Source organism: Carassius carassius, chromosome 5 (genome assembly GCF_963082965.1).
Source record: "Carassius carassius chromosome 5, fCarCar2.1, whole genome shotgun sequence".
In the NCBI taxonomy this organism is placed as follows: Eukaryota; Metazoa; Chordata; class Actinopteri; order Cypriniformes; family Cyprinidae; genus Carassius; species Carassius carassius.
The window spans coordinates 21,956,307-21,970,961 of NC_081759.1; the positions used below are offsets into that span (position 1 = coordinate 21,956,307).

Here is a 14,655-nt window from a genome sequence, read left to right on the forward strand (position 1 = left end):
TGGTAGCCTACATTCATTAAACAGACTAGAAAGAAAATAGTTATACTTCCTCCCTTAAGTCATTTCTAGCTACCCTGCAAAAATAGATTGGGTGGGATTGGTATAAATGCATCATATAAATACCATAGTTTCTGAATATGTTAATCACCTTGATATATATATATCTTACTCATAATTATAAAAAATAGACCTTTTTCACTCCTTGAATGCATATTTAGTTTTTTCTATATTAGAAAGAAATAGATTAAAAAATGCAATGATTATTATTTTTTTTATCATTTTGACAAGGCATTCAGCTACCAGTGAAAATGTAGTACTCTTAGCTCTGTTAAGCATGCATCATCATATCTGAGTCCATCCAAAGAATTTCTGGTTTTCCTCTGCAATCAGCACAGAATGTGACAGAAGTGTGTGAATTCAGTGCTGTTCTAGCCATAATGCATACGGAGGCCAGATTCAGCTGAAAACTTGATTTCTTGCTCTGACTGTGTCTGTCTTGTGTCTGTGAATGCCACTGTTGGTGGTGTGTCCCTGTGTTCCAGCGTTCTCAGATTTGAGAGTGTGAATGTGGGGTACAGAAGTGGGCGAGAGTCTTTGTGAGACTGGAGGCAGCACCAGATGTCCAATTTGCACTTCAGCTGGGCCTGAATGAGCTGCTGGACCACAGGTTTACCCTGACAGGTTCACTGAGAGAGAGAAAGAGAGAGAGAGAGAGAGAGAGAGAGAGAGACTCAGGCAAGAGCATCTCAGCCCATAAGGTTTGATGATTATTATTGGCAAAGCAGTGCCAAAAAAGGGAAAATATGTAGTGAAAAGATAAAACTGAATATAATTTAAATGAATTTAAATTGAATCACAAATTATTACACATTTCAAATTAAAATTTTCAGTAGTTGCGAGGTAAAGTGTGCCAGATGTGTAACGGTAAACTATGTCAGTCACTTACCTGATAGTTATAGTGAGTTTAATATTCAAATCCAGAAAGAAATATTGCATTGGTTTTGTTGAAAAGTATGAAACGTACAGTAGGCCAGATTTCTTCAAAGAATGCAAGGAAGCTCTGGCAAAGAGTAACCCGCCTTTCAAAGAAAATGATCAAGGATATTCCCCACAAAGTAAAGCACTGAAGAAGTTTCCTTTCAAAAAAGTTGGTGAAGTACAAGGAATAACATTTCATATTTCCATGCAACTTTGATGGTTGAAGTGTGGAATTATAATGTCTTAAGATTATTCAGTCTAATAAATGCTTTTATTTTTTTTGTTCATTTCTTATCAATAATTTCCAGTTTATAGGAGACTTTAGGCATAGCATAAATTATAATCAGACATAATTATTTTCCAAGGCATAGTTCATCCAAAAATGAAAATTCTGTCATCATTTACTCACCCACATGTTGTTATTTGTTTCTTCTGTGGAGCTCAAAAATAAGATATTTTGGGACTTTGCTGTCCAAACAGGGTTGCACCTCATTGAATGAAATATGTTTATAATAATGTATAATATTTTGTATGTTGTTGAACATGCATCTTGGATTCATTTATTCATAGGTCCATCATTTAATTAGGTGTATTTTGGTGCTGTCAAATGATGAGTTGTGATTAATTGCATCCAAAACAAACGTTTTTGTTTACTTATATATATGTTTGTTTGTGTGTGTGTGTGTGTGTGTGTATAGTTTATATTTTTTTATGTATATATAAATACAGACACAGACATACAGTATATATTTTGAAAATATACTAAATAAATAAATAAACATACAGAAGCACACACATATATTATGTAAATAACAACTTTTATTTTGAATGTGATTAAACACGATTAATCGTTTGACAGAACTAGTATATTTGTTCCAAACACTCTGAACATGCAATACCTGTGTATTACAGTTTGGTTTCAAATGCTCTCCTTTAGTTTTACAGCATCTTTGAATGCAATCTGCACACACCTAGAGACAGTACATGCAGGAGCTGGAGTTAAACTGAAACTCAGGGTCATTCCATCATCTATTTCTATAGCCAACTTCTCCACAATTCTTCTCCTCTCTCTTCATCATGGTGGGATCATCATTAAGGGGTGTGCAGACACACGCATGCAGAAGTGTGAGATCATTGGCTGGTTTGCATCACTGAACATTGGCAAGTGGTTTGCCTTCGAGGGGTGTGTGCTTGTATCACCATGTTAGCTGGGGAGGGAGGGGCCGGCATAGATGGGGGGCTTCAGATGCTCATTCTGCGTGCATTTAATTAAGGTTTTTTTTTTTCTAAAATTGTACGCAAGCATTTCTTAATGAGTCTTTCCTATATCAGCTGTCTGTTGCCTTTTGCGAATGTGTGTCTCTCCCTCAATATATGTGAGTGTTTTGTTTTGTGTGTTTACCTGGACATTTTGTTGACCTCCATGGCAGTACGCTGTTTATGCATTCATACTTTGTGTCTGACGGCATGTGAGTTTGTGTGTGGGTGGCAGGTATACTGTGTGGGTCCATGTTGGTATTTTCACAGTGGGCGGAGGGTCATGAACGTTACCTTACACACACACACACACACGGAGAGAGTGTGTGTGGAGGGCTGTAAGCGACTGTTCTCAGCACTAGGTGACACAGTGTGGGCTCGACTCCAGATGGGAGAGCATTAAGCTGTTAATAAATGAGGATCTTTCTCTGCATCTGTGGAATGACAGACATACAGTATTCTAATGAAGAAGGGCTGCCCAGATGGCTTGATTTCATAGATAACTCCCCTCTTTCTCACATTTTATACAGATTGGCTTTATACAGTACTGCGAGTGTGTGAGAGAAACATTGACTCAGAGGGAATGCTTTTTGTGCTTTTAATTGAAAGGAAATCGGACAGTGACATAAGAGGAGTTGAATTTGAAATCGATGCAGTTTACCTTTGGTGCATAACTAGTACTGCAACATTTGAGCTAAAAATGAATGAAAGTCATGTTACAGTCGTTTCATTATGTGAGGAAACACAAATACACTTTATGTCCTGTAGTTAGACATACACAAACACACACATTGCGCAAGAACATTGCTGTTTTAGATCGTATCAGTCATGCTTGTTTAGTTTTTATGTTAAGAACTGCTCCCTATTAAAGTAAAGCAACATGACTGCTGTTGATTTAGGAACCGGTGCTTCCTCAAAGGTTGACATATATGATGTTCCTTCACCAGATGAAACCTGATTTTGTGTTTGGCTTATCTTACTTGAAAAGAGTAAAGCATTTTTTTAACTAGCTGTTTATATCATTTTCATTATACAATCAAATCACTGTAGCTAAAATAAAGGCTTTTGTCTCTCCTCTTATGCAGTAATCTGTTACTGTACACTTGATCATTTTACATTCTACATGAATTTAGAAATTGGGAATGTGAAAGAAAATAAATAGTCTTTTTTGGTCTTCAAAGATTGTAAATGCTTGAGATTGTGGCTTCATGTAGTCTTTACTGGTTTGAATGACATGACAGACTCGGAAGAATCACACAGAAGCCTTACGGGACTATCACATCAAGTGCACCCACTTTCTTCCTCTAACAACAGCGAAAAGTTACATATTTAAAAGAGAAACAAGAAAAGGGGAGTCCAACTGAGCTGTTTCATTTCTCAACCCTCTCTTGTCATGAATCAGCATTCACATCGCCCTCTTTTGTCAGCCTTGTGTTTGTGTGTTTCTGTTTTGGGGATTTGTCTTTTCTTCATGTATTCTTTATTCCTTCCTTTTAATCTATTGGTAATTCCCCACTCTTCCCTGTGCTGTCTTTCCATCAGTCATTATCCAAACAGCTTTGAAGTCATTCATTCATTCCGTCCTGCCCGAGTAGCTTTAAAAGACTCCGTCGGTCGACTGATCTGAAGTCAGTAAACAGCGGCTAAGACAAACACATCTTGCAGTATTGATTACCCTTCACTGTCCAGAGTTCAGTCAGCTCATTAGTCTGGGTCAGAGCGGGACCACCTGATAAGCACCTGCCCTCATTTTTCAATTCCCCTCGGGAATCCCATCATGCAAGAGGTCAAAGTTGCATATGACGCTCCTCTGTGGAACACAAATGTCTCATCACCCGAGTGCTGAGGTCAGCCGGACGGGGAGATTGAGTTGTAATACCTCCGTTGTGGGAGGTCTGTGTTTTTTGTTTTTTCTCTTTTCTCTCGCTTTATCGCTTTCCATGACTTATTCTGTTCATCTGGGGGCCCGGGGACCCCCTCCTCCTTGTTTGAAGAGGACTTTTGCCGCATGGGAGTCCACAAACAGATCAGCTTTCTTAGACAACAGTGCACTTCATTAAGACCCTCAGCTGTGTGTGTCCACCTTATCGCTTGCCCACCCAGACGACATGCTCTGGTCAAGGCCACCGTGGCGTCTCTGCCTTTCTCTCGTCTCTTTCCGTCCGTTCCTCCCACGCTCCCACTTTTCTCAGCTGTGGCGTCGTGCGTGAGCTGGCAGAGGACAGTGTCTGCTGGGGGATTAGCATGACCCCCCCGGTTTCTTATGCTCTGTCTCCCCGCCGCTCCCCTGCAGATCCCCCTGCTAAGGCTCTTCCTTCCTCTCTGATCCTCCAGATCCTGGCTGCCACATCAGCAGCCCATAAACAAACCCCCTCCTGGAGTCTGAGCCTGGAGCTGACCCTGTGTGGTCACCCATTGTCCTATTTGAGACCCATATCTTTGGCAGATGAGACATAGCTTATGTAATTTATATGCGGGACCCCAGCATTGCGACATGTGCTTTAGTGTTTTGCTGGCTTAAAAGAAGATTGTACGGGATAGAATGGTGAATTAATGTGATGTTATGCATATAATGGCATAGGCCTCTCTGAAACCCATGTCTGAAAAAGTACAACATTTAATGAAAGAAAAATGCTTCTACCAAAAATAAACGCATTCCTAAACATTTTAATGTATATTTATTTATTTATTTATTTTGCTGGGCGAATTATAATCATTATAAGTAATGGATTTAATGGAGTTAAAAAATAAATGTTAAAAAACATTTTGAAAATGTGTGATTTGATCCTTTTAAAACACATATTGTTAGCTGGCAGGATTGTAACTCTTTCAGTAGGAAAAGCCAAGGGGCAATAATTTTCTGAATGTTTGATTTTTTTTGTGCATTGTCTACTGTGGATTTCTTTGGCTGTGGATTCTGACCTGCCATTTCTTTGTCCCTCCAAAATGTGTGTGTGTGTGTGCGTGTTTATTTTATTTTTTTAATTCCAATTCAAATAAAAAAACCCTCTTTTTGAGTCCTTAGTTGGTGCACGCTTTACAAGACAACACTCCTCTCCAGCGGATCTTTGATCACCACCCTCATCACGTTTAGAGGGGGAGGTGAGGAGCACTTAGCGTTCTTACCTGCAGGGTTTTCATTATCAGACTAATAAGACAATATTAATTATGCGACAGCACTGTGTTCTAATTACAATGACAGGCGATTGTGCTCTCCTCTCCATGTCAATGTATCTATAGGAGGGCAGCGAAGGCAAACACTAATATTCCATATGATTATTTAGGATATTAACTGAGAATTGATTCTCTGTTTCTCTGTATAATGGCCTGGGGGAACTCCCTCAGAGACCGCTGGTGACATGCAGATAGTTTGAGATGTTAAGGTTCAGCAGTTTCACAGGTGATGCAATCAAAACTGCGAGGGATGTATGAAGGAATGAACTATGTGAACCCGATGTTCCCACCACCGAACATACGCTTTGTATGAATTCTGCTCACGGGGTGTTCTGTGAGTCTGGGGGCAAAAAGTTAAACCTGTGAAAATAATCTTGTCTGAATACTGCAAAAATAATGTATGAACTATTCAAAGTTGTTTTGTGAAGAGAGAAAAATAGCCCACAGCTGCTCAGGGATTGTTTGGGGCATTTCTCAAGCTCTCAGTGATGTGAACCTTACAAACTCTGTACGAGAACTAGAAAAGTCACATTTCTTTGGCTGCTTTTAATAAGATATGATGTATTTCAAATAGACATTAGTAGATGATAAAAGACAGCTAAACAAGACAGTGGCTGCTTTTTCAAGCTCTTTTCCTTCAAGTTATTTTTCGAAGTGTGGTCACAAATAAGGAAAGAGAGCTGGATGTCTTCACCATTCAGATGGACTTTATGGACTTTATTATTTTTATTGGACAAATTATTATTATTATTTTTTATTTTTTTAAGACAAAGCTATTTTGTATTCCCTGCAACAAAACAAATATATTTTTTTTTATCATATTATCATGTTTGTCCCTTTAGTTGTTCATCTGAAACCAATGTAATATGTACAGTAGACTATTACATGTAATATATAATGTTTTTCATTGTTAAAGGCAGTATTTTCATAATAAATGTGCTGTGACATCGTAATTTGAGACTGTGATTTTGAGATGAAGCCAAAGAGCAGCAGCCTGTTATTGTACAATAGCAGCAAAATTGCTTTTGAAGCTGAATATGATGCTTGACTCGAATTATCCACTTCAGCCACCATACTATCCACTTACTGCTGCTTATATGGGCAGATATATAATTCTGCTATATTGTTTTTCCACCTTGTGATGTTAGCATGGACAGTCCACTCTACATTGGCACATGATAAGGGAACATGTCTTTTCTCCAAGACCCCTCGCCATCTTGTCGGACACATACACTCAATCATCTGTGAGAGTGAATGGCCGTGGACTGTCTGGAACAGAACCCACGCACCCTTTCAAGACCCTCTCGTTCTCTTCTCTCATATATCAAAAGAGAAGCACCTGAGGCACTGAAGCAATAATGTAGTATAAATGAAATTTCCTGCAAGGCTTATTGATGTCATTTAACACAAGCATATTGCACTTCACAACCATTTTAGTCTTCATCAGAGAGCTTGACATTTAGTGAATTAGGTACTGTTGAGCTGCCTGTGTCTTCCTACCGTCATCGGCGTCGCCGCCTCCGCCACGGTCTGTAGAGATATCCGTCATCTCATTTAGGCCCGCTGACCGCTGACGAGCGCTAATATCCCTTTGCATTAGCTCATTTGAGCCTAATGTACTTTTGGTGTTTGTAATCAAATAAGCAATAGCTTAGTCTATGCCTTATGACTTTAAATGAGTATGTAACCATTACGATTGCATTATTACTCTATCTAAAGTTTTTTCCTCCCCTGCGTGTCATGGTTGTGGGTATGAATTCATATGCATATTTGTTGTATTAATTCTCTGTGTATGAAGTCAAAGATAATTTTCTGATTGGATTTTTATTATCCTATTAATATATACAAATTTGATCTAGTCTAAACCAGTGGTTCTCAAATGGTTTACTTCCAGAATTTAGGAGATTTTACATTTGAACATCAGTTGTCGACCCTACAGTACATGGAATTGTACTGGAATTGTTCATGGTGTAAAATGCAGAAATACAGAGATTAACTTTAATTTATTAACTATAATTTGATGAAATAATTTAATTATTTATTCATCTTATATTTTGGAATGGTCATACAAGAAAGTTAACAATGTTGGCCAAGGAAACATGCCAATGTCATAATCCTAAAATAGGCAAAAATTGGCCAACATCCTGACCAAAATGTCTAACATTCTAAGTGATCGTGTAGTTAATCTATTCTGTCATATTATCTTTTTCCTTCCCTACTTTTTTTGATGGTTTTCAAGGGCATTTGCAACCTTGCCTGTGTAGGCACCTGCTTAATTTGACTAGTTTTTATATGATTAGTTACATATTATCATTAGAATTTTCCATTATTTGCTTCCCTTCCGCCTACATTCAGAAAAGACCAGTCAACGAATTTTGTGTCTTGACCCTCCAGTTGAGGACCACTGCTCTGCATCACACTGACTTCACCCATCAGCTCTGTTTGACTGTAGATCAAGACCTCACACATTTTGTGACACCAGCACAGCTGACAGTCTCCACCACCTTCACGCCCCATTCCAGTGGGGCATCTGTTAGTGCCTCCACTCGGGTGGGCCGTAAAGTTCTCTCAGACTTGGCATAACAGGATGAGCGTGCCCTGAAAGATAAGCCCTGTTACATTAAACTGTTCTGCTGATTGTTGCCAAATCACAACCACCATAAAACATCTCATCTTAATTAGCGCATTTACAATTCACCCTTAAAACACTGTAGTTTCAGCTGTTGCAGATCGTGAGCTAAAGCGAAACAAGAAAGAAACGCTCAAAGTTGTTGATGTCACTGAACCATGAAACTTTTGGCCCGGGGTTTTAAATTGCACTGTGTACACATTCTTTAGCAATTTAGCTGCAGGGATAAACATACCTTACATCAACATGCTGTTTGTACTCTAGATTTGCCCTGCTTTAGGCTGACAGCGCCCATACAAGTGAAATCCAGACAGTTCCAATTATCTCATTCACTGCGGCTGTCGAGTGTACAACTGCATGGACTTTGCATACACAAAGAAGTGTGATTAATTTTAAAATTAAAAAATAAAAACATTTTGTTTTTTCTGTATAGGTTCAGTTTGAATTGCTTTACAATATTCTTTGTACGATTATACCAAATAAGTCAAACTACACAATGGACCTTTTTCAAAGATTTTGATTATGCATTTCCAGAATTATTAATATAATAAATTTAGCAGTTTTTTTCTCAATAAAAATAATAAAAAAGTTCATGTTTATCACATAACTTTCCTTTATTATATTACCTTTGCATTAAATTACTGAAGACAAGTTTATGTTGTTGCATGAGAGTTTCTAATACAGCTGCTGAGGGAGTGATGGCAAATTTGACATCTTTCTCTCTTCCGTATCAATCTCTTAATAAATAAATAGAAATGCTATTGTTTTTTTTTTATTATTTATTTATAAATTATTTGCTATTGGAGAAAATGGGAACTCACTCAAACATTTTAGTTTACACTGTTAATATATATATATATATATATATATATATTACATTTATTGATTATAGAATATTAATTGCAGGATGTTTTAGAAGAAAGTACTATCATTTTTGCAATTAATTCAGCCGGTTCTTGTTTCTTTGAAATTATTTGTGAAATTTATTAGCAAATTTCTGGTTACACTTTATTTTAAGATGTCACTGTTACAGCATAATTTTGCATTAAAGTACTGAGTAATATGAATTAACTACATGTACTTACTGTATTTTTAGGATTTTGCTTAGGGTTCCTTTGCTTGTAATTATGCATCATTTATTGTTATTATAATACTAAGTACATGTAACGTGTAACAAAGATTTAAGTGTTAAATTAAGTGTTACCCAATAGTTCAAATTTTTTATCAGTTTCTGTTCACTCTGCTGAGAACACCAGAAAAATTAATAGGGTCCTTCTAATATTCTTTTATAACTCTCTTGTCTCCTCTAGATCATTACAAAGTATGTTTATGAACGCTTGGAGAACGACTGCAACCTGAAGAAGGAGATCCTCCCTGTATGTAATATCTTTTTTCCTCCTTAATACTTCAGATGCCCAGAATTTGAATCTAAACAGAATTATTTTGAGCATTGATGCAGTTGCGCTTGGCATCCTATAAAATTACAATGGTCTGTATTGTGTGAAAACTAAGTTTTAGAATGATATTCTTCAACACTTCTTAACTCTCCAGGAGAAAATTGCATTTGTTCTGATGGTAAAATTGTGCACGCTTAAGGAGATTTCTGAGGTGTGGTCACTGCATTCATATGAGCAATAATGTTATGATTTCTAGTACACTTTTTAAGAGGCGTATCATTAAACTACACATCATTTTTGATAGTGGGTGTTTGCACTTGGTAGACTTGGATTTTATTTCCTTTTAAAAGCACTGTAAATTTCTCACCATAAATCACCTGAATAATGCTGGCACAGGCTTTTATGAGCCGTTTTATTTGTGGAGAGTATTTACCAAATGATGTTCTTGGAGTCTGTATTGTCTTTCAGAGAGTTTCATGGGCAGAGCTACCTTTGACCAAATACATTTGGTGCTTAATCCATTTATCAAAGTCCATTTTAAAGAAGAGTAGACACAAAATGCATTGTGTTATTTCTAAGCGTATGATTTTATGCTCATCTTAGAGTTTACCACATAACCTATTAGCACACAGGAAGCATATACCATGTAAATGTCAAGATGGATTTGTTGCAATGTAATGAAGTCATCAGATGCAGACAGACAGCAGTTGATGTTTTCGGCGGCTGGCAGTGTATAGCTCAGCATTGAGCACCGTTCATTAGAAATGATTCCAGGCTCTGACTCACTCTGCGGTTTCTGAGAGTGTCCTGCCCCACTTTAATAAGAGTAAATATAGTTGTTGACACACATCAGGGGATTGTGGAATCACACAAACAACACAAAAACATCTTTTATAACCGGATCGAGGTTCACCGAGTTTGCCGAGTTCAACTAAATGATGATGGATGTTAGGTTTCCAGTTTTTCTTTGTTATCGACTGCTTCATTTACAGCAGAATTTTGGAATGTTGTGTGAACTCTTGTTTTGAAGTGCCCTAAGTATGTTCAATATAAAAAGAAAATTTCTAAACTGAAGATGTCATTGGCTGTAATCTTGTGCCCCATTGTAACTGGTGAATGGTTTGGAGCTAATTGTAATATTTATATTCCTTCAGGTTGATGCAACTGAGGATGAACCAAAAAGCTTTATTTACATGAGTGAGGATGCCCTCACTAACCCAGAGAAGATCATGGTTCTTATCCAGGGCAGTGGAGTGGTAAGGGCAGGCCAGTGGGCTCGGCGCCTCATCATTAATGAAGACCTCAACAGTGGGACGCAGATACCCTTCATTAACCGTGCCAAAGAGGTGGGTCTTATTTTGTCTTCTTCATTTTTATATAATTATTATTTTTTTATATAGCTTAGGGAAGTATTTAAGCATGATGCATACAAAGTTACTTTCCCTTTTTTGTTGTAAAATAAATTATTGCATATGTGTTGTGTTGGATGTGTGGAAGCTATATAGTTTATTTATCCAAATTATCTTGTTCTGAGATCAGATGTCAATCAAGGAAAACATTTTAGTTCCAATTCCAGCAAAAGTTAAATAAAATACATACATACTCTTTTTTTTTAAATTAATATTTCAGTCTCTTATGCAACAAAATCAATTAAGATTATTTAGAAATGTTTTCTGTCTTTACTCCAATCTTTAGTGTCACATGATCCTTTAGAAATCATTCTAATACACTGATTTGATGCTTTTTATTATCAATTACTGTTTTTTTTTTTTTACCTTTGCTTAATGATGTAAAAAATTCAGCTTTTCCATCACAGGATTAAATAACATTTTAAAATTAAATAAAATGTTTTAAATTGTAATAATACTTCACAATACTGTTCTTTCTAGTGGTGAGATAAAATATTGTTTGGCGAAATATCGTTGTCCTTCTCCATGCGATATGAGAATTGAAGCACTGGCGCCAAATATCAATATTTTAATTACTACAATAAGGCACTCCAAATAGATTTCCCTGCTGCCGCATCATTTTTGACTTTTTCCCAAACTCCTTGTGCAAAAAAAATCTCACTGGATTATTACAGTTAATGGGAAAATGAATGTTTGGAAATGTAAATTATATTTCCTACTGACACACTAATGCAAAAGACTGACTTATTGACTAACTGACTTAAAACCATTTTTTAGCTGGTAAAAATACTAGTGTTCTAATCATTTTGGCCACCACTGTATATATAAAAAAGTTGATGTTGGTTTACACACAAAGAAAGCTTTTAATAAGTCCAGATTCCAGATTTTTAAATAGTTGTAGCTTGGCCAAATATTGTCTGGTCCTAATAAATACATACACCAATGGAAAGCTTATTTATTCAGCTTTCAGATGATGTATAAATCTCAATTTAAAAAAACTGACCCTTAAGACTGGTTTTGTGGTACAGGGTCACATACAGTGTTGTGCCAGTTCATACTTAAAAAGAACTAGCTCAAAGTTCAGTTCACACAGATGATAATGAACTAGCTCATGTTCATAGTTTATTTTTTTTTAAAAATGAACTAAGTTCACATATCTAAAAACGAACTAGTTCACGTTCATTTGTTAAATTCTTTTTAAGATAGGCCACTATCTTACTCAATAGAACCTCTTTACCATCCATTACCAGCTGCAAATCACTGCCACTCCAAAACTAATCAAAATTATTGTACCAATAAACATGAGACAATTATTTATGCATTTCAAGCTTTGTGTATTTGATGTATTTGTCATGTCTGTGTAAGGCATACACTGAGTTTCTTTAAGTTAGGATGTGCTCTAGTTGACGTGCAATGCAAGTGAGCGTGCGGGCACCTCCGTTATATTTGTTTCGTCTGCCTATTCATTAAATACAGGCAATTGGTTGATGAAAAGTTGATTAAAATTAAGATACAATTTATACAAAACGAAATTCACTTTAAAGAAAGGCTTTCTATAACAACTTCAACTTCAACGGTCAAAATCATGTCTGACCCGCTCCATGTCTCATATTGCGCATCCTATCTTACTCGGTCGTGCTGTTCACTTTTCATAAATCAACATAAATGGAAAAAAAAAAAACATTAATAACAAATATGAAACAGGCTTTTTTAATGGCTACAACAGTATAGTATGCCTACATAGCCTACTCTCTATTTGTACAAATTTCTGCACATTAATTTAATTCTGAATTTTGCACACACAAGTTTAAAGGCATTTGTTCAAATCAAGTTCACGGATAATTGTGCATGCATTTATTAGCCTAATCATTATGATACTAAAATCCTAACAAATAGGCTATGCTATGTACAAAAAATCAGATGAGCCCATAAAATGAAGGGTTAAGCATTTTCCTCCCATAGAAAACCATTATAAGAACGCTTAATGTGGCTTAATGCAGATTAGAATGTCCCCTTATTATGTCGAAATAACGAGATATCGATACTAGGCTACTGTGTCCACCGTGGTCTTCTTTTTGATCAGCGGAAACGATTTTTGCTTGTTTGGGATCTGACTGTCCAGCGTATTTGAAAAAGTTAAGCAAACTTTCCTGTCTTTTTGACATTTTTCCCCTGCGTGAAACGATCGAGGCTAACAGCAATCTCAACTAGTACAACAAGCGCGCAAGTCATGTTTCACAAACATTGAACACTACACAAAAAGTAATTTTTTTTTTCATTTAGGCAATTAATTTTAGTGACACAGGAGGTGCCGGATCCAATGTCGGAGGTGACGGAACTTTTTCCGGCTCAAATTAAGCCCTGGTAAAACCTGACTTTTCAAATGAGCGTGAACGTGAACGTGAACGTGAACTGCGCGTTCATGCACAACACTGGTCACATATATCAATTGCTGCAAAAATCACAGTATCGGGATATTATCATATCGTGAGCCATGTATTGTGATTCGTATCGTATCGTGAGGTACCATGCGATTCCATCCTCTAGTTCTTACTCTGTTTTCAGTCAAATAAATGCAGCATTGTTGAGCATAAGAGACTTAAATGATCTTCATTTTTCAAAACTTTAGACCAGTAGTGCGTATTTTTATGTTTGTATTGTGAATTTTATTGTATTGGGGAATTTAAAACTTTTTTTATATACACATTAAAAATACTTATTTCTATATTATTCTAGTTTATTTTTAAAAATGAATGTGGTTTGGTGTGTAAAAATATTGGCAGGGTGTGTAAATATCTGAACCTCTGGCCTGACTGGGCCAGTAGATTTTAACATCAATGAAAAAGTATTATCACATGCTTGTAGTCTGAGCAACTGCTGTATCTATCTCTATAGATACATCTGTATCCCTCTTTATTCTCTCCAATCCATAGATATTTATTTACCCAGCAAAAGGAGCTGTTTTGCTATTACGTGTGTACTGTAAACTGTAATTTATATTTTCATTTCTTTTCTCTGTCGGAGGACGTATCCCCGAGTGGAGTTATTTCCGTCCATCGTGGCTAGTCGTTTGTCACGCCGCCTGCCGCTACCTGTGTAATTTCATCGGGCCGTGCGTTCAAATTGACTTAAGGGAGATCTCCCTCGCTCTTCCATCTAAATGTCATAAAACACACACACACACACCCACTCCCACACTGATGTCTGCAGGCAAAGTCACTTTTCGTACAGTGCCGGGAAAAGATGGACAGGGAAGGCAAGTTTGCTTGTAGGTCTGTGTGAGACAGTGGTTCACTGCATTTGCGAAGAGGTGCGTTCTGGGGGCGTGCTGTGACGGGTTAGACGGAAAGAATGCACCTTGTGCTCTGCCAACCATTTATCATGCTAAATAATAACCCCAGCTTTGCTGTGACATCATCATAATAGCCTTTACAGGAAGAGATATTCCAGAGTTTGTTGCGTGTATATCAGTATGACAGAGGGAATGTGGCTGTCACTTTGCAATATCTGAATTGCTGAAGGGGTGCGGATGCGCTATCTGATTCTTCAAGTGACGGCTCGTGTTTGTGATTTCCACTGTGATAAACAAGGCCACCTGAGGCCATGTGCCAAATATGCTCTGATCCGAGATCAGTCTGTTCTTTTAGCCTGTGAGATGTGTTATTCTGATGGGAATTGGTCATGTGCTTATAAACAGATTTCAGTGCTCCCTGATCTGTCCTGTGTAGCTTTATTAAAGATTATTGTGTAGAAATAAGATTGTAAAAATAAAGCAGGTTGATTCTGAGTTGCTCAAATTTTTTATGTGGGC

The 14,655-nt window shown here is 37.0% G+C and overlaps 2 protein-coding genes across 3 annotated transcripts in view; one reads left to right on the plus strand and one right to left on the minus strand.

Moving 5' to 3' along the window:
* The window catches only part of LOC132141012 (SMC5-SMC6 complex localization factor protein 1-like), a 244,204-nt gene that overhangs the window by 177,596 nt on the left and 51,953 nt on the right, over positions 1 to 14,655 (minus strand). The gene's annotated exons all lie outside the window — the stretch shown is intronic.
* fam172a (family with sequence similarity 172 member A) overlaps positions 1 to 14,655 on the plus strand; it is a 170,259-nt gene that overhangs the window by 10,222 nt on the left and 145,382 nt on the right. For both annotated transcript variants that reach the window (XM_059550153.1, XM_059550154.1), the window contains exons 5-6: positions 9,349 to 9,414; positions 10,590 to 10,781. In XM_059550153.1, the coding sequence (XP_059406136.1) occupies positions 9,349 to 9,414; positions 10,590 to 10,781 (258 nt within the window). The remainder of the gene's footprint in view (positions 1 to 9,348; positions 9,415 to 10,589; positions 10,782 to 14,655) is intronic.